This window comes from Electrona antarctica (assembly GCF_951216825.1).
Source record: "Electrona antarctica genome assembly, chromosome: 10".
Taxonomy (NCBI): domain Eukaryota; kingdom Metazoa; phylum Chordata; class Actinopteri; order Myctophiformes; family Myctophidae; genus Electrona; species Electrona antarctica.
Window position 1 is genome coordinate 38959577 of NC_136791.1, and position 21195 is coordinate 38980771.

The 21195-nt window shown below is 45.3% G+C and overlaps 1 protein-coding gene across 2 annotated transcripts in view; it reads right to left on the minus strand.

The window, feature by feature from the left end:
* Positions 1-1993: 1993 nt before the first annotated feature.
* sertad2b (SERTA domain containing 2b) overlaps positions 1994-21195 on the minus strand; it is a 54517-nt gene continuing 35315 nt past the window's right edge. Inside the window, exons 1-2 of one of the 2 annotated variants that reach the window (XM_079511769.1) lie at positions 19622-19803; positions 1994-3480 (exon numbers count right to left, since the gene is read on the minus strand). In XM_079511769.1, coding sequence (XP_079367895.1) covers positions 2010-3476 — 1467 coding nt within the window. In that variant the 5' untranslated portion in view covers positions 3477-3480; positions 19622-19803 and the 3' untranslated portion in view covers positions 1994-2009. Of the gene's footprint in view, positions 3481-19621; positions 19804-21195 lie in introns of those variants that run through there. The other variant, XM_079511770.1, reaches the window with a different exon arrangement.

Consider the following 21195-nt stretch of genomic DNA (forward strand, 5'->3'; position numbering starts at 1 on the left):
ATAGTTATCTTGAGCAACATACGAGTGAGCAGGAAGGAGTTCAGTGTCTTCCTACAGTACCTTTTGACAGAAAAGATGTACTAACTGCTGTGGGAATTGAACCGACAACCTTCTAGTCTACCCTGCCACCTTTCAGGAAGCATCAGCTGTGTCTCTTGTAAATGAGAAAATTATGTCTGAATGTAGTAATAAAATAAAAAATAAAAAGCCCTCAAGTGGACACAAAACATTGGGTTGATAAATCAGAATTTCCCATGCAAATAAAAATCCATCGTGTGTGTGGTATGGGAGTAATACAAGCGTAAAAGTGCCGTATCAGGACACTCATTTTGGAATTTGCAGTTAGCGATAACATTGTGGTGGTTTCAGTGCTAGTTAGCATGCATAGTGGCATTTTAGTGCACTTGCTGTGCAGGGGACTAGTGTGTTGAAATTTGAAATGCTGGGGCATTTTGCATTGGACAGGAGGTGCTGAAGTCCCTGGGTTGGGATTCCTACTATAATCCATATGTGAACTGTTCACTTGACAAATGTACTGTCTCATAACACCTTGGTTTCAGGTCAAAACTAACACTATAGGGTGTACACTACAGTATTGAGTAGAGCCCTAAGATTTGGAGAGTACGTATATGGGTATTTGTTCAGATTGTGAGAAAATGCACAATGCGAATATGGGTTGTGTGTAATGCTATACATCAACTGTAAATTCATCTGTCAGACCACTTGGTTGCTAAAACAAAAATATAATTTAATCTATCCAAACAAAAGAAACAGGGGGAGGGGGGCACTAACGACCTTGACAGTTGAAATTAATTTCAAGTCACATGGACCCAAAACTTTTAAAAAACAATAAAAACAATATTTTCAGGACCAACTTGTTTGGGGGCTACGTCTCTCATTCAGCTGACTTTGCAGTTCCTGTTTATAACAAGTCTAGGAGGCAGTAGCCTATTTGGAGCATCCACTTCCAACACCTCTTCCAATGTAAACAAGTCAAGCTTTCCCCTGTACGCAACTCATTTAAATTCAGCTGTCACTGAAGCAAACCATACCTGCTACTAACTAAATCATGAAGTGAGGGATTTAAAAATAACAACACTGCAATTAACAGAGTTCTATAGCCACCAACAACTAGGTCGTAAAGGGTTCACTTCACAAAGCTATGTTCTTGGTAGCCATTATAATTGACGCTTAATTATATAGCCAAGCTAATGTGTAGCACACTAGTAAAAAACTAAAACACATTGATATCCTTGCACAAAGGGCATAGGCTTGCTTTACAAATTCAAAAAACAACCTGGTATATGATAGGGATTAAATAACAATCAGTTATCATTATTTGATCATGTAAAATTACCTTACTTAATAATAACAATCATCTTAATACAATAAATTACAAAAGGAAAACAAGGAAAACAAGTAAGGAGTGACCTCTCCTAGCTGTCAAAGTGAGAAAGACAACATTGAAACACAGACTGTAAAAGATGGGAATTGAATAAGTGGTCGTTTTGAAAGGCACTCATCTGCAGAAAGCCACGGATCCGTTGTGTGTGTGTGTGTGTGTGTGTGTGTGTGTGTGTGTGTGTGTGTGTGTGTGTGTGTGTGTGTGTGTGTGTGTGTGTGTGTGTGTGTGTGTGTGTGTGCGTGTGTGTGTGTGTGTGCGCGCGCACATGCACATATCTATGTGTCTTCCCAGTTGCTTCATTTCCTTTTGCTTTTTGGAGGGGGAAAGGCGAGCACAGTGCATGCACAGTGTTGGAATTGGAGTAGTAGTAGTTGATGTAGTAGTAATAGTAGTAATAGTAGTAGTACTGAGTGACATCACCGTTGATGTTTACAATTTACCGGCATTGTAAGTGTATAAACCAGCAACGAAAAGAAACATTAAAACAATAATATACTGTATAAATCAATCAACCCCATATTCTATTCCAGTCAGATCTCCTCTGGGAAAAAACAACAAAGTCATTAGTCTATGTCTTTGAGGTGTTGTGAGTCATGTCGACAAGTCACGAGCCCACCAGCACCTCCATAATGTGGTCCAGTTCCGTCAGGTCGATCTTAAAAGGCTGATTGGCTGAGACCTGTTGGGTGGGGCCACCGTACGGACACGCCAGCGACTTGAGCAGATCGTCTGCCGTAACCACAGGCGACAGCTTGGACAGTCCGCCCCCAGGTCCCGCGCCAACCGCTACCCCTGCCGCCGTCGCGGTGACCACCCCCAGCGTTCCTCCTGCGGCGGCAGCGGCGGCGGCTGCGCCGGAGGTCGTGCAGGGGTCGAAGTCGTACATGGACGTGTCGATGTCGGCGAACAGAATGTCGTCCAGCGCCAGGTCAGAGAGGAACCCTGCCGACGGAGAGGAGGATGGGGGAGAGGAGGGAAGTGAGGGCGAGGTAATGTCCGCCAGGCCGCTGCTGGGCACAGGGGCATGCATGGGCACGTGCGCGGCCAGGATGTCCATCGGTCTGACCTCTGTCGACACGACGCCGTGGACCTCCGGTCTTGGGCTTCCTATAGTTCTGGTACTGCTGTCTCTGGGGTGACCAGCAGCGGTGGTCAAGGGTGGGAGGGGGACAAGGGGAGCGGTCTGTGCGAGCGGTGGGGGACTGGGGGAGGTAGTACTAGTGGAGGTGGTGGTGGAGGCGAGAGCTGCTGCCGAAACCGTCCGGGATAATATGGCTGTGGGCGGGTCCAGCTCCATGTCAGTCGGAGTGGAGGGGAAGCTGTCATTGGACGAGGCGGGCGCAGATCCCCGGGGTGACCCATGGCCAAGGAGGAGGGAGGACAAAGGAGCAGTAGGAAGTGGAGTAAGAGCAGAGGGGGGCAGGGCGGGGGGAGGAGGAGAAGGAGGAGACAGCGGGGGAGTCGGCGGAGGAGAGGAGGAGGCGCAGAAGGCAGAGTCGCCATCCTCTTCCAGTAGGGAGGCCGGGGTGAGGCAGGCCTCCAGGAGAGGGGCGGGGCAAGATTGGGATGACAGGGAGGAGGAGGTGGGAGGGGCCAGTGGGTGAGGCGAGGGTGGGGCCAACGCCGGCATCAGTAGGCCCGACTGCGGCTGGTTGGACGGTTGGACCGCCACTCCCCCCGACAGCGCTCCGAAGGAGGAGGGTGGAGCCTCCCGGAAGCCCTCGTCCATGGGGTCGTCGGGCGGCGGGGAGGGGGGCAGGAGCAGCGGCCGCAGGCTGCCCTCCTGCTTCAGTTCGTTCTGGATGCGCCGCAGCATGTTGTTGATGAGCACACGGCGCTCCAGGCTGGGCTCAGTGAGTGGACGATGGCTGTACAGTTTCATCAGGGAGATGTTGAAGATGGTCTGCCGCTGCAGGGTGTAGGACACCTTGGACAGGCCCTCGGGAATCGACGGGCCCTCTGGGCCCCGCACGGGTTCCCCCGCCCGCGACGCCACCGCCGACGCCAACGCTTCGCCTTCCAAACCCTCTTCATCCTCGTCCAGCTTCCTCTTCGCGCCTTTACCCAACATATATCTGGGAGAAGAAAAGCACAGAGAGAAGGGATTAAGACAAGCAAAGGAGATGATACTGTGGAAGGCCCCATCTAGGGAGCTTTTGTTTTGTGCGTGGATTTTTTTGAATTTTTTGAAACCCTGTACACTCAAGACACTGCTCCTGTTGCCACCCTTAGATCTCCATATATGGAGCTGACCTGATCTGGCTTGATTCCATATGTTGATCTGACCTCATCAAACCCTGTACACTCAAGCCACACTCCATATATGGCCAGTACAGAATTCATTCCATATGTTGATCTGATCCCCCATGCCAAGGTGCCAGCACTCGCCCAGCAGTTTGCCATCACCCAGGCGGATGCATGCACGCTCACCCCCAGGCGTCTTACTGGTAGATAGATTATAATAACTAGCAGCTTGGCCAGTCGAGTTCTCGCGCCACGGCAAAAAATAGAAACAAAAATAATAATACAAATAAATAGAAATGTATTAAAATTTTGATTAAAAAAAACAAAAACATTATATCCAATAGATGATTTTTTTTCTCTTAAATTTTATCCCACTATTTTGTAACCCATTTTGTCACACAGAGTCAATTATCTAATATCCTGGGCTCTACACTCCCTCTGACAACCTGGGGAGAGCAACGGACTGACCTCATGCTTCCTACAATGCATGAGGAGTCCAAACCGCTCCTTTTCACCTGACGGGGGAGTTTCCCCGGTTGGACATAGCGCGTGGAAGGAACACGTTATTCCAACCAGTTAGATGAAATATGAGGAAAAAAGGGCGTCACCACCTCTAGTGACATCACAGCCAACGTAGGTAGGTATTGCGCAAGAATGTATTGTCACAAAAGTATGTGTACAGTAAATATGTTGCATGGATGCAATGTAGTGCGTTTTATTTCCTATGGCATGCATTACTATTTGTGCATGGAGAAATCTGTGCAAACAGAGTGGTTTGGTAGAAGAAGACGAACGGATAAATGGGTCCCCCCTTTTCAATTAGGGTAGAAGGATAATAATAATACGCAAATACATTTCGAGGAACCTCTCTAAAGGCAGTACAGGGGATTCCAGAACACCACATACATTGAAAGCAGCTGTGGAAAGCTTCACCGCTGTGCAGGGCAACACACAATTACACATATACACAGAAAGTCAGACACATGTATATGCATTGGAAAACACACCAACACGTTTGCATAAATGCACGCGCACTCGCACACTCGCACACACACACACACACACACACACACACACACACACACACACACACACACACACACACACACACACACACACACACACAGTTATGTAATAGTAGCATGCATTCCTGCTGTAGCTCAGGATCATAGGGCAGATTTACAACCCACCCCTCCCCACTCCAGCGCACGCATATGCACAAACACACACACATGTTCCGGTGCGCCATGTTGGAACAGTACATCGAGTTACATGGAGGACAATCATTTAGACCAAACTGAGACCGATTGGAAAGGGCTCCAGTTTATAGTTGCCCTCTGTACTCTAATAATTTTGCTATATCGTCAATGCAGTGTGCTGGACTTAAATTAACTGAAAGAGAGGGATAGAGAGAACTCAGAGCTCTCAGAGTCGAGTTTACACTCGCAATTTTGCAGTGTACAGTATGAGTGTTAGCGGGAGAGAGAGCGAGATCACCAGACAAGACTCGCAGAGCAAAGAGGCGAACACACACAGAGAGAGAGAGAGGGGGGGGGGGGGGGGGGGGGGGTGGCAGTGGACAAGAGGAGAGCGAAAGCAGAGAGAAAAGGAGAGAAAGAGAGCAGAGAAGGACGCAGGCATCGCTGCAGTACGTTTTGAGTCTAATCCAGGCTGACAGGCTCAGGCACCCTGTCCCTGTCTGAACACACGAACACACGAACACACACACACACACACACACACACACACACACACACACACACACACACACACACACACACACACACACTAACGGGGGCGAAAACACGGCTAACAGTTTACATAAAAATAAATCACTATCCATTTAGGTCTTATTAACCAAAAACAACTAATGTAAATAAATAAATTATTAAAATATTGTGTATAACTATTATTTAAACTCAACAAATACTGTGCTTCATGCTGCCCTAACACTGCTAAAAATGCTTGCTCACTTTTTCAAAGTGACCACTGCCAGTTCCCAGACTGGATTTGACACATTCATTAAGTTAGTTTGTAGAAGTGCCTGCATGGTTCTAAATATGCAACATGCTTTTTCTATTACATCGCATGTCAACATGCACCACTAGTAGAGATGCTTGAACCAGTCTACTTGGTCCAAAGTCACAGAACAATTTTATGGTTAACTTTATCCTGTTGGATTTATGTATCAAATGTCCAGTGTCTGTGATTGCCACAAAATCAACAAATAGTAACTTAAAAACAAGCTGTAAAAGGGTAATAAAACTCATTTTCAATGTCATTAATAATTATACCTTAAAGTTGTTGTGTGGAAATAATAATAAAAACCTTTTTAGTGCTATCCCTTTTGGGGATGTATTGTAATTTTCATTTTGTATGGCTTGGCTTTGAAAATTAATGACCAGAAAGATATAATGACAATTTAATTTGATTTTAACACTGTTCACGTTCTAGGTTCTGTCTGTAATGAGACGGTTGGCTTTGTTTGCTGCGCACTGATGTCAGTTTCATAATGTAGCTAGGCTTGTGATGGCGTCCGGGTTATGCAGGGACAAAGTACCTGCCTACCACTCTGTGGAGACTAAGGTTCGACAGTGGCACCGGCTTTGCAGGCGTCTTCAACGTTTTTCAGGCCAGGCCAAGGACCCCTTAGCTGAGAGAGAGATGAAGAAGGGACCCTCCACTATACATTCATGTTAAATATGGGTATTCAGACATTTAACCACTTAAACCCTCAATACTTTGTAAACTTGACCTTTGGCTCCGTAAACTTGGTCTGCTCTTTTGTTCCCTATATATCAAAGCTCTTCGTCAAAAATAAATAAATACAAAATAAAAGCTCACAACGCGTCACAGCTTGTAGATCTGCTATTTTGAACTAATGTCCCCCCCGGAATAGGGATTCAAGGGTTCTAGTGGAAGATAAAAAAATCACGCCCATGTGAAGTGAGGGGCACTCTTATCATCGTACATCATCATGACGTAACATGTCCATTTGCTCAGACACTATGACGTAAAATTGTCCATTCATTGTCAATGGGAATTTAATGTTGTGTAGGACAAAAATAGCCGATTTGCTCAGACACATATGACGTAAATTCTCCATTCATTGTCAGTGGGAATTTAATGTTTGTGTAGGACGAAAATAGCCGATTTGCTCAGACACATGACGAAAATTCTCCATTCATTGTCAATGGGAATGTAATGTTTGTGTAAGACGAAAATCTACACTAATAGCTGAATATAGGAGGAAATCAAGCCCCTACCACACAAAGATCCCCCCCCCCCCCCCCCTGCAGTATCTCTGAGGACCCCCTATGGGTCCTGGACCCCCTGTTGAAGACCCCTGCTCTATTGAATGCCGATGCATGCAAGCCAGCTGGGGAAGGGCGTTCTCTTGTCACTGCGATAGCGACACATACAGGCGCCTGTTCAGCCTGGAGTGGAACTTTGAGGGACGCGGTGTTGTTATGCTCTCCCGGTGAAACTCCTCACTGTCAGGTGAAACGTAGCAGCTGTTTGACTGCACTTCTATCTGAGGAGACACATGGTTTCCTACTCCCTCACCAGACCAACAGTAGGCGCTTTACATGATGGCATAGCGCCAAAATTGGGGAGGAAACGAAACAGTTGTAATAAATAAATAGCCATGAACACTCTAAATGTACACATTTACAAAATAAATGGCTAAACACCCATCCATAACATTCACACACACGCAAAGACGCAGACACGCAGACACACACACTGTACACACACACACACACACACACACAGGAAGTGAGTGCTGCGGGGCCAGCCACCACGATGTTGGTTGCCATGACAAACAGAGTCAGCTGGGAATTTGAGACGACAAAGAATGAGGAGGAGAGAGAGAAGGGTAAAGTAAGAAGAGTTTGGGGGCTGACAGAGAGGAGGGATGGGGAAGGAAGGAGGGAGGGAGGAAGAGAGAGAGAACGGGTGAGGAAGATGAGTGAGGAGAAGAGGAAGGAGTGGATGAACATGCTAAACATTCAATTTAGGCAAGGGAGAACAGGAGACTGAGACACTGTGTGTGTGTGTGTGTGTGTGTGTGTGTGTGTGTGTGTGTGTGTGTGTGTGTGTGTGTGTGTGTGTGTGTGTGTGTGTGTGTGTGTGTGTGTGTGTGTGTGTGTGTGTGTGTGAGACTAAGCATCAAAGAGTTGAAAAAACTTTCTGTGGTTTCAAATGTGTTTATTGAGAAGCCTGATGTTAGAGAGATTCCTCTATAAAAAAAACATGTGCACATGCTTTTTTTTGTTTGAGAAACATTAAACAACATACACAAAAAGATATTATACACAAAAACTAATTTAAAAAAAAGACAATAAATACATAGAAATATATACAGTATATATCTTTTTTTTTTCCAGTTGTTCCTCTTTTCTTGATAGGGAAGTAAAGGTCACCATATTTTCTAAAAAAAAATTAAGCTTGTCCTTCAAACCAAATCTAAAAAAGTTTGTGGGTCTGCTCTGCAGCAGCTGCGCATGTCTGAGTCACTGACTCATGGTACAACACACACACACACACACACACACACACACACACACACACACACACACACACACACACACACACACACACACACACACACACACACACACACACACACACACACACACACACACACACACACACACACACACACACACACACACACACACACACACACACACACACACACACACACACACACACACACACACACACACACACACAGCAGGACTGACATACCAGAGCTACCCCACCCCTTACATTCCACTTTATTACCCTCTGCTCCCTCCTTGCTTTCCTTCAGCTATACTCTTCTTCCTCTTCTCACTAAATGCTTCCTCTCTCTCCTCTAGTCTAGTCCCTATTCCCTTCCTCCTTCTCTCCTCTAGTCCCTTCCTCCTTCTCTCCTCTAGTCCCTATTCCCTTCCTCCTTCTCTCCTCTAGTCCCTATTCCCTTCCTCCTTCTCTCCTCTAGTCCCTATTCCCTTCCTCCTTCTCTCCTCTAGTCCCTATTCCCTTCCTCCTTCTCTCCTCTAGTCCCTATTCCCTTCCTCTTTCTCTCCTCTAGTCCCTATTCCCTTCCTCCTTCTCTCCTCTAGTCCCTATTCCCTTCCTCTTTCTCTCCTCTAGTCCCTATTCCCTTCCTCCTTCTCTCCTCTAGTCCCTATTCCCTTCCTCCTTCTCTCCTCTAGTCCCTTCCTCCTTCTCTCCTCTAGTCCCTATTCCCTTCCTCCTTCTCTCCTCTAGTCCCTATTCCCTTCCTCCTTCTCTCCTCTAGTCCCTTCCTCCTTCTCTCCTCTAGTCCCTATTCCCTTCCTCCTTCTCTCCTCTAGTCCCTATTCCCTTCCTCTTTCTCTCCTCTATAGTCTATTCCCTTCCTCCTTCTCTCCTCTAGTCCCTATTCCCTTCCTCTTTCTCTCCTCTATAGTCTATTCCCTTCCTCCTTCTCTCCTCTAGTCCCTATTCCCTTCCTCTTTCTCTCCTCTAGTCCCTATTCCCTTCCTCTTTCTCTCCTCTAGTCCCTATTCCCTTCCTCCTTCTCTCCTCTATAGTCCCTATTCCCTTCCTCTTTCTCTCCTCTAGTCCCTATTCCCTTCCTCCTTCTCTCCTCTAGTCCCTATTCCCTTCCTCCTTCTCTCCTCTAGTCCCTATTCCCTTCCTCTTTCTCTCCTCTAGTCCCTATTCCTTTCCTCCTTCTCTCCTCTATAGTCCCTATTCCCTTCCTCTTTCTCTCCTCTAGTCCCTATTCCCTTCCTCCTTCTCTCCTCTAGTCCCTATTCCCTTCCTCCTTCTCTCCTCTAGTCCCTATTCCCTTCCTCCTTCTCTCCTCTAGTCCCTATTCCCTTCCTCCTTCTCTCCTCTAGTCCCTATTCCCTTCCTCCTTCTCTCCTCTAGTCCCTATTCCCTTCCTCTTTCTCTCCTCTATAGTCTATTCCCTTCCTCCTTCTCTCCTCTAGTCCCTATTCCCTTCCTCCTTCTCTCCTCTAGTCCCTATTCCCTTCCTCCTTCTCTCCTCTAGTCCCTATTCCCTTCCTCTTTCTCTCCTCTAGTCCCTATTCCCTTCCTCCTTCTCTCCTCTAGTCCCTATTCCCTTCCTCCTTCTCTCCTCTAGTCCCTATTCCCTTCCTCCTTCTCTCCTCTAGTCCCTATTCCCTTCCTCTTTCTCTCCTCTATAGTCTATTCCCTTCCTCCTTCTCTCCTCTAGTCCCTATTCCCTTCCTCTTTCTCTCCTCTATAGTCTATTCTCTTCCTCCTTCTCTCCTCTAGTCCCTATTCCCTTCCTCCTTCTCTCCTCTAGTCCCTATTCCCTTCCTCCTTCTCTCAGTCCCTATTCCATTCCTCTCCTCTAGTCCCTATTCTCTTCCTCCTTCTCTCCTCTAGTCCCTATTCCCATCCTCCTTCTCTCCTCTAGTCCCTATTCCCTTCCTCCTTCTCTCCTCTAGTCCCTATTCCCTTCCTCCTTCTCTCCTCTAGTCCCTATTCCCTTCCTCCTTCTCTCCTCTAGTCCCTATTCCCTTCCTCTTTCTCTCCTCTATAGTCTATTCCCTTCCTCCTTCTCTCCTCTAGTCCCTATTCCCTTCCTCTTTCTCTCCTCTATAGTCTATTCTCTTCCTCCTTCTCTCCTCTAGTCCCTATTCCCTTCCTCCTTCTCTCCTCTAGTCCCTATTCCCTTCCTCCTTCTCTCAGTCCCTATTCCATTCCTCTCCTCTAGTCCCTATTCTCTTCCTCCTTCTCTCCTCTAGTCCCTATTCCCTTCCTCCTTCTCTCCTCTAGTCCCTATTCCATTCCTCTCCTCTAGTCCCTATTCCTTTCCTCCTTCTCTCCTCTAGTCCCTATTCCTTTCCTCCTTCTCTCCTCTATAGTCCCTATTCCCTTCCTCCTTCTCTCCTCTAGTCCCTATTCCTTTCCTCCTTCTCTCCTCTAGTCCCTATTCCTTTCCTCCTTCTCTCCTCTATAGTCCCTATTCCCTTCCTCCTTCTCTCCTCTAGTCCTATTCCCTTCCTCCTTCTCTCCTCTAGTCCCTATTCCCTTCCTCCTTCTCTCCTCTAGTCCCTATTCCATTCCTCTCCTCTAGTCCCTATTCCTTTCCTCCTTCTCTCCTCTAGTCCCTATTCCTTTCCTCCTTCTCTCCTCTATAGTCCCTATTCCCTTCCTCCTTCTCTCCTCTAGTCCCTATTCCTTTCCTCCTTCTCTCCTCTAGTCCCTATTCCTTTCCTCCTTCTCTCCTCTAGTCCCTATTCCCTTCCTCCTTCTCTCCTCTATAGTCCCTATTCCCTTCCTCCTTCTCTCCTCTAGTCCCTATTCCTTTCCTCCTTCTCTCCTCTAGTCCCTATTCCTTTCCTCCTTCTCTCCTCTATAGTCCCTATTCCCTTCCTCCTTCTCTCCTCTAGTCCTATTCCCTTCCTCCTTCTCTCCTCTAGTCCCTATTCCCTTCCTCCTTCTCTCCTCTAGTCCCTATTCCTTTCCTCCTTCTCTCCTCTATAGTCCCTATTCCCTTCCTCCTTCTCTCCTCTAGTCCTATTCCCTTCCTCCTTCTCTCCTCTAGTCCCTATTCCCTTCCTCCTTCTCTCCTCTAGTCCCTATTCCCTTCCTCTTTCTCTCCTCTAGTCCCTATTCCCTTCCTCCTCCTCCTCTCCTCTACATCCTTCATCCTTCCCTCCTCGACTCATCCATTTGGGTGAGGTGAGGTGTGTTTATAATGAATTGCAGTTGGCTATGTCACTATGATTATGATAACTGTTTAACTCTGCTAGGCTGCTGCTGTGAACTTTTTCAGCCCTCATGAGTTTGCAGGTCTGCCTTCAGTCCACTCAAAATTACGTTAATAATCCTTATGTTGTTTATGATAGTCACTGTAAAATAAACGAGTATGTCAATACTGGAATCAATTATTTGGGGGTCAATAAAAAAACACATTTAAATATCATGAGGCAGGAGGGTAATGCCGTTCTTATTTATTTATTTAGTTTTCATAGCAATCCTCCAGTGAAACCACATTATAAAGACAGACCTGACCCTAACTCCCCTAAACGAATGATACTAATTAAAAGATATTTTAACTATCTGTATTGATTGGGAAATACATATTTGTATATATGTAGCCTAAAACTATCACATATTTACATTGTCTATCCAGAGTTCTGTAAAGCCTACAACTATTTATGTATGTATACTTACTAAATACTGACTTATTGCATCAGAAGCTGTATAAGAATCCCTTTCTCACTGGAACCACATGCACCACTGCTGCATGGCCTACGATCAAATCCTGAGTCCAGAGTCCAGTCTCCTGTGTGTCTCTCCTATACTGTCTCTCTCATACGTTCTAACTGTCTGTCTCTCCGACACGTCCCTCTCTAAACCTGGCCTACACTATACCTCCATCTAAACCTTCTAACTTTCTGTCTCTCCTACGCTGTCTGACTTCTCAGCATTCCCACTGTTCCTACTAAAGGTTTATAATTTGCATGCAGGACAGATGGAATCATAAGCCAACCAATGACGAGATGGGGTAGCAGATGACACCGGAGTGTGGGAGTCTTCCAGGCTAAAATGGAGCCATGACCTCAGTGGTGACTCAAGGTCACCCTCACAGATGGGTCAGACTGAACACCCCTTCCCCTAAAGGCTAATTTATACTTAGTTGAAAGATGGTGTCATATGACCACAATGACTTATTTACAATAGACTGAATATAATAGAGGATCCAAACAGTGAAATGAAACCATTTTTGTAAACATAATAAAGTTTCTGTATTATTAGAAAACACAGTATAGAGAGAGTCCAGGCCACAGATCACCGAAAACCGATGACCCCAGGTCCCCCCCTCCCCAACACGCATGCACGCACGCACGCAGTGTCACGCACACACACACACACACACACACACACACACACACACACACACACACACACACACACACACACACACACACACACACACACACACACACACACACACACACACACACACACACACACACACACACAGTCACGCAGGACTTCACAATCTTCTGGGACAGCATTGTCTTGGTAGAACCAAGGCAATAATTGATAGTTGCAGCCCTAGCACATCTATTTATTTCTATTTTTGCTCATATTACATTACATGTAGGACTTGTTTTCCTTATTTCTTTCTCTATTCTTCGCCCCTTTCTTGAAACTGCAAATTTGGAAGAATTACACCCAGTGAGCTTGTTGCACCTTAACTTGTTTTGCGACAATAAAGTTGATTCTGAATCATCTATAATATAATTAGCTCAGCATGTCAGTTAATCACAGAAGCGTGAACTGGAGGAGCAGAGATGTGCTACTGACTACTACAGGAGAGAGGATTATGAACAGTGAACACCTGAGTGTGAATGACTCTAGATCTAGATCTCACTTTTCATTGTGAAAGTTGTAACCTTACCCCTTATCAGAGACAGAAGAGGTTACAATTATTTACAGCTGATAAGTCACACAATGCAACAGAGCTGACAGAGACTTTAGTGTGTGTTATGCTTAATTTATAGCCCGTCATGTGCCTAAAATAGATGATCTTCTGCATCACCTATTTTCTAGATTTTGCACACGACCCCGTCGTACGACAAAGTATAAATCATTTTGAGATGCCGCTGACTATATCCACATGCTCGTGTGTTAAAATGCACATGTATCACTATCAGGTTGTGTACTATGTGCACACACATACACAACATGATAGATAAACTTCTAGATGCATGTGTGTGTGTGTGTGTGTGTGTGTGTGTGTGTGTGTGTGTGTGTGTGTGTGTGTGTGTGTGTGTGTGTCCACACACACACACACACACACACCCTAACAACAACTCTCTCTGCATAATAGTACACCGGACACCTCAGTATGTGTGGTGCTGTGACTATCTAGCTACCTAGCTAGCCAGCTAGCTCCTGGATGGATTCTGCAGTGATATTCTGATCCTGTAACCGGATACGCTGGTTTCCATGCCTGAGCTGCACACGCTCGCTGCACCCCTCCCCCCTTCAGCTCTGCAATGGTCTATTTCCAGTCCTCAGGGTACAGAAAGTAAGAACGCACTCAGATACCCTCACTCGCACGCACGCGCGCACACACACACACACACACACACACACACACACACACACACACACACACACACACACACACACACACACACACACACACACACACACACACACACACACACACACACACACAGTACAGTAAGTGCACGTTACATTGCTGCAGGTATACACTGTAGTCTTGAGGTATTGCATATCGTTATGCAAATTTGCTGCATGTATGTATGGCCACACACACACACACACACACACACACCAGTGCACATGTACCAGTGCACATGTGTTGAGATGCGTATGGATCTCCACACGTGGGTACACTACACACTACACAGACCTATGTGGCAAATACTGTACATGTCATACGGACACGTGCACAGATGTACACACACACACATACACACACATGATTATGATTAGTAGCACCAAAGTCTCTCTCTCTCTTTCTCTCTCCCTCTCTCTCTCTCTTTCTCTCTTATCTCTCTCTCTTATCTCTCTCTCCCTCTCCCTCTCCCTCTCCCTCTCACACACACACACACACGCACACACACACACACACACACACACACACACACACGCACACATGTGACGCACACACACACAATGTAGCACTAGTAAACACATTCCTGATATTACCCTGCCGGAAAGACAGAGAGACAGAGGGACGGAGAGACAGCAGGAAGGGGGAGATAGAAAGGAAAAGAGACAGGGGACATGAGGAAGGGAGGACTGGGAGACAGACACAGAGAATGAGAGAGGGAGTGAGGTACACCGGCAGAGAGATGGTAGGAGGAGGAGGAGGAGAGGAGGGGCATGGCAGTGAACGAGAGAGGAAGGGGAACAGACTCTCTGTCTGTGTGAGGGTTTGGTGTGAGAGAATGTTGGAGAGACAGAAATAAAATGCAGAGAGAAAGAGAGGTTGGGGGGGTGAATGATGAGGTTGGGGGAGAGGTTATCTAAACTGTGCGTTTTAGTTTTAGAATGTCAGTGCATTGATTAAGGCCCTAGCCACATTATCGATATTAAGGTATTCTGTCAAAATATCGTATTTGATTGATTCTGTCAATATCGCCTAACCGAATCCAATTACACAGAGTAAAGCTGAATACACAACACATGGCTCTCCAAGACATGTACACCAAAAATATTATATTATACCGCCCTGTAGTAATAATAACTGTATTCATGATATAATAATAATAATAAGGGTAATAATAATAATAATAATGAAAATAATAGTAATAATAATATTAATAATAATAATAATAATGAAAATAATAATAATATTAATAATACAAATTATAAACTACAGTAGCCTATTTACATGATGTCCTCCTTATTGTAAGTCAATGGCCATATCCAAGTTACATTACACGTTTGAAATTTTCCCTGAAATGCCTCAACAGCATAATTTGCATTTCCTTGCAGTAAAACCCCAACCAGGCAAATGTGTGTTTGTTTTGTGTGTGCTCCTAACAGTTACACTGAACAGCATTAGGCCTGTGTGTGTGTGTGTGTGTGTGTGTGTGTGTGTGTGTGTGTGTGTGTGTGTGTGTGTGTGTGTGTGTGTGTGTGTGTGTGTGTGTGTGTGTGTGTGTTACAGAGCTTTCAACAAGAGTTGTAGCTGCTAAGGCAAACAAGGAAGTGGTTCTCAATTCTGACCCCGAGGATCCAGGCCAGGTTTGCCAAGTCCACTTATTATAAGCGACTTTGGCCTTGTTTTTTTTGTAAAGTCGCTTGTAAACATTGGTAGTTGCAGGTTGTGTTTTTTGGGGCTTGTTTCTAAAGTGCAGTTGCTTATTAGGGCTTGCAGTCTAATGGTGTTTAACTAGTCGTTCTCAAACATTTCATTGTGAAGGATCCCCAAATGAGTATTTGTCCACGGACCCCATCTGAATATATTTTGTGCCAGGGACAAGGTTTGTGTAATTAAAATGTTTCACAAATATTCCACATATTTGAAAATAGTCTATCTACAAGCTCACAGCACGTTGCATCACAGCGCTTTGTGAGCTGCTTGTAGTCTATTCAAGTGGTAAAACTGATTTTGATGCAATTTTAAAGTCATTTTGCTGGAGAGCCCCTGTGTGTGTGTGATTATGCAGCCTAGTCGCTTCTTTTGGTATTATGTTTGTAGACAACCTGGCCACATGTTTCTCTTGCTAAACCTGGCAACACTATAGTGTTCTTATACCAGCAGCCTGACCTGGGAGTGGGAACACTTTCTCTGCTCAAGAGTTTAATTAACAACTCAAAACAACTATATTATGCTATCTTTAGTAGGGAAATTGTGTCAGCTAACGAAACATTCAGGTTAGCTTTATTAAAGTTATTTGTATACATCTTTTGCCAATTTGTCAATGAGCAGAGATGGAGGTGGTAACAGGAGCTGGAAGGAGGACAGATGGTAGGAGAAGACAGTCTAAACTTAAATGAATGAGTAAGTCATGTGAGTGGAAACAAGGTCCACGTGTGTGTGTGTGTGTGTGTGTGTGTGTGTGTGTGTGTGTGTGTGTGTGTGTGTGTGTGTGTGTGTGTGTGTGTGTGTGTGTGTGTGTGTGTGTGTGTGTGTGTGTGTGTGTGTGTGTGTGTGTGTGTGTGTGTGTATGCGTGCGTGCGTGTGCGTGCGTGCGTTTACAGTAGTTCAGTGCTCATGAAACGTAAAGCTCACATGACATTCAGGAGGTCAGGCAGGCATCACACACACACACACACACACACACACACACACACACACACACACACACACAGTCAGAACTCACCGAGCAGCGACAATATCTTACATAATGGCACAGACACATGATTATAAAGCACCAGGGTTTTCACTGCACAATACACTGCCTACCAATCACACACAGCATACAGTATTGAAACAGGGAGCCTAAGTAGGTAAGCAAGGTTGAATTAATACTGACTGTATGAGAGAGTGCATATTACAAACATCTTACAAAGGAATGATTGAACACTTAATGTCTCGCTGACATTAATGCTCTCTCACTTCTCCTTTGTGCTTGCTTCTTGTCACGACTCATGACTGTGCTGCTAGCTTGCTTTTACAACACAAACACAAACAAAACAACAATGTTGCCATGTGCAGGGACTGGGGTTCACCTCTGATCAATTGACGGGGCCTATCACACAGACAAATACTCTTTTTAATACAGCAGAGCTGATAAACATGGATGGCTTGACAAACCATAGATCAAGACAGAACACACAGCTTAAAACCTCAAAGAGGATCAAGTCCCCAGCCAGCAGTCAGGACCTCTACTGGAAGGATTGTGTGTATGTGTGTGTATGTGTGTGTGTGTGTGTGTGTGTGTGTGTGTGTGTGTGTGTGTGTGTGTGTGTGTGTGTGTGTGTGTGTGTGGGGGGGGGGGGTCTACCTGTTTACGGGGAGTCATTATTTTCTGGCAAGCCGAGAAACGCACTGCACAACACGCCCTTTCTCTAACACTTACAGTATCTCTCTTTACCTCTTTCTCTCTAGCTCTCTCTTTACCTTTCTCCCTCGTTACCTCTCTCTCATACACACCTCTATAAATAAAAAACAGAACAAAAGGGAGGGAACAGAATTAGGTCAGCAGACAAGTCTACATGCAGCAGCAGAGCACGCCACTCTTCTTCCAGCAACACTCGCCACCAGGAACCAGCCAACGTCCAGTCTATACGTCTGAACCATGTCAACACCAGGAACCAGCCAACGTCCAGTCTATACGTCTGAACCATGTCAACAACAGGAACCAGCCAACGTCCAGTCTATACGTCTGAACCATGTCAACAACAGGAACCAGCCAACGTCCAGTCTATACGTCTGAACCATGTCAACACCAGGAACCAGCCAACGTCCAGTCTATACGTCTGAACCATGTCAACACCAGGAACCAGCCAATGTCCAGTCTATACGTCAGGAACCAGCCAATGTCCAGTCTATACGTCTGAACCATGTCATCACCAGGAACCAGCCAATGTCCAGTCTATACATCTGAACCATGTCAACAACAGGAACCAGCCAACGTCCAGTCTATACGTCTGAACCATGTCAACACCAGGAACCAGCCAACGTCCAGTCTATACGTCTGAACCATGTCAACAACAGGAACCAGCCAATGTCCAGTCTATACGTCTGAACCATGTCAACACCAGGAACCAGCCAATGTCCAGTCTATACGTCAGGAACCAGCCAACGTCCCGTCTATACGTCTGAACCATGTCAACACCAGGAACCAGCCAACGTCCAGTCTATACGTCTGAACCATGTCAACAACAGGAACCAGCCAATGTCCAGTCTATACGTCAGGAACCAGCCAACGTCCAGTCTATACGTCTGAACCATGTCAACACCAGGAACCAGCCAACGTCCAGTCTATACGTCTGAACCATGTCAACAACAGGAACCAGCCAATGTCCGGTCTATACGTCAGGAACCAGCCAACGTCCAGTCTATACATCTGAACCATGTCAACAACAGGAACCAGCCAATGTCCAGTCTATACGTCAGGAACCAGCCAACGTCCAGTCTATACGTTTGATGTCAACAGCTTTTGTGGTTGGTATTATACAACTAAGTACTGCCTAAATGAGTACTCTATTGAACCAAAATATCAAGGTTGTGCAGAGAGACTTTTTTTTAAACGTAATATTGCAATGCTTAAGTTATAACTGCAGCATTCAACTGCAGAATTGAATGTGTGAGGTGCGTCATGTGTCAAACAGCATGTGTAGTAGCCTATATTCAACATTAACATTACACAACTTGCAACTGAAATATCAAATATACTGCAGTATCAAACTTAAAACAACAGTATCCAATGTGTTACATAATAAGTAAGTGTCAAACTCATTATGGCATTATCCAACTTGAACTTCTTGAACAACATATCGAACTTGTGCAGTGACAAAGTGAGATGAGCAATACTGTAGCAGCAGAAACTTGGCCTGTCCAACTTATTGCAGTATGCAAATTGACACCACATTATCAAAATAGTTCATGCAGTATCTCTAATGTAGGCTGTGACTACAGGTTCCCTTAATGCACAATGATAACGACAATACTGTTTAAAAAATGTACAATATTATGTTAAAAATGTAGCCTATATACTTAATGTTGTCTCACAAGCTAGTGCTACACAATAAGTAAAATCATCTGTGGTCTATCCATTGGTGAACTGATGAAGAAAAATGACAAGTGAGGGTGTTACTGTGCATCTATGAATCATTGTAGACCAGCACACCATTTGGGTCACATTCACTAGTATCAGTACAGTAGGCAGAGCGCCACTGTCAACACTAGTGTGAGTTGCTGTGGTGCAACACGTTACGAAACAGTAGTCCCTTTAAATGGCAGAAACCCTCCGCTCGCCACAACAGCAGGAGCAGAACAAGAGCCACCACACAACAAGTCGGCAGTCCAAAGTGTCCCCACAGCGACCAATTCAGCCTTATTTCTTTGGTTCAAAAGTTTGATTAAGCGGGTTTCTATGATCAAGACGACGGTAAGCCCAAACGTAGGCTACCTCTGACTGGATCCCGCCTATTACAGGCGCCTAAGTTTTCGTCAGACAGAGGGATCAAATGAGTAAAAAAAAAAAAAAAAAAAAGGGAAAAGAAAAAAAAGAAGTCTAGTGTGGTGTAATAGATGTGACATTACCTGGACAAGTATCGATCATCTCTTGTTTATTATCGCGACAACACACTGAGAACTTTTTGGAGCTCTATGGTCAACGATAGGTATTTGGGTCTGAAATGACCCGGGCATTCTATTCATTAGAAATAAAAGGTCTCTTTCATATCCTTCATATTATGGTTTAATGCATGCATTCCTGCTCATGTCTGTCTGTTCTGCCCCCCAACCCCCCTCCCTCCACTAAAAAGCTTAAAATTAAAAGCTTGTCTTACCAACACATAGAGATCCACCCCCGGAGTTGGGGAGAAAAGAAACATCGGAGAAACGTCGGGATACTGTAAACAGTCCGTGTCAGTGATAATAGCGGGATAATAACGCCATTAATAGTGTTAATAATAGCGAGCCGTCCGCACTGCTCCTGTGTGTGAGCGGAGGAACTCACACCGTCACACAATGGCGCTGATATGAGGCTCTGGCTGCTCAGCACTGCTCCACTGCCCGACTATATGAAAGAACCTGTCTCTACATCCCATGGCTCGGAGGGATGGTGGGTCGGAGCGATTGGCCGGTTTGTTGTCACGGCGACCGTTTATATGATTCCATAATATGCCTCCATTCATTCAACTGTGTTAATTAACACCGAGGTATGTTAAAAAACGGAGTATTTTACAGTGTAAACAGAAAACAGCCATATGGTGTAGGCTACTATGATAAAGTAAACTGATATAGGCTAGCATTTGTTGAATAGGCCTACATAGCAAACTATTGGAGCATTTGGAGGAGGCAACTCAGGCAAAACTTGATGAATTTATCAGTGGCATAATCTGGTCCCCATAGTGAGTTTAAAGGCCGAATGCTAAAATGATCTCTAATTTCAATGAAACTAATTTAAATCAGACTGTCTATGTGTACGGCACTTTCTTCAGCGTAAACTCGTTTGTGTGTCAACTTGCGTGTTACCCTGACAACCAACCAGCCAATCACAATGCGCACCTCCGGGCTATGGGTTTCAGGCTGAGACTACCATTATGATAAAAAGGCTAAAACCCATCCGCCAATGGCCCTGCACACAGCTGCCCCGGGGAGTGACGTAAAAGCGTCGTCTGCGTTTGGCCCGACCCACGCACACGCGCACACACGCACGCACACACACGCACACACACACACACACACACACACACACACACACACACACACACACACACACACACACACACACACACACACACACAGGCTAGTAGGTTGTGTCACATTATACCCTATAGCTACCCTATATAGTCACGCAGTCAGCCACAAATTATATTGAATTGGATTCAAAGCCAAATGTTACATAAAATCTCCTTCTATTCTATTATGTTCAGTTCACTAAGATGTTGTGTTCTGTTGACCAGGGTCAGTACCAAAATATAAAATATTGTGACTCGCCAATAAGTCGCCATTGGGTCTCGAAGCATTAGCTGAGAACCAATCAGTAGTATTTTACAACACCTGGACATTACACAAACTTTGTGTAAAGTTGAAATTAGTACGATCACAAAATGAAATAGCCATGACAAGTTTATAAATTGTGTTTTACCACTTTATATCCAACCTGAGCAAATTAACTGTCGCCATTCTTATCCTGGCTCCAAGGTTACTGGAAAGAACAGATACTTCCAAGGGCCCTGGGGTGATAGCGGCCACAGTATTCAAGCTATCTTACAATAAACGCACAAAATCTCTGTACAGTAGTTCACGTATTTCGAGAACCGCCCAGCGCTCGCCCAACAGTCTTCTGTCATTCAGGTGGATGCATGCACGCGACCTCGCCACTTCTCAGGCGTCTTACTGGTTTAAGTAGAAATGT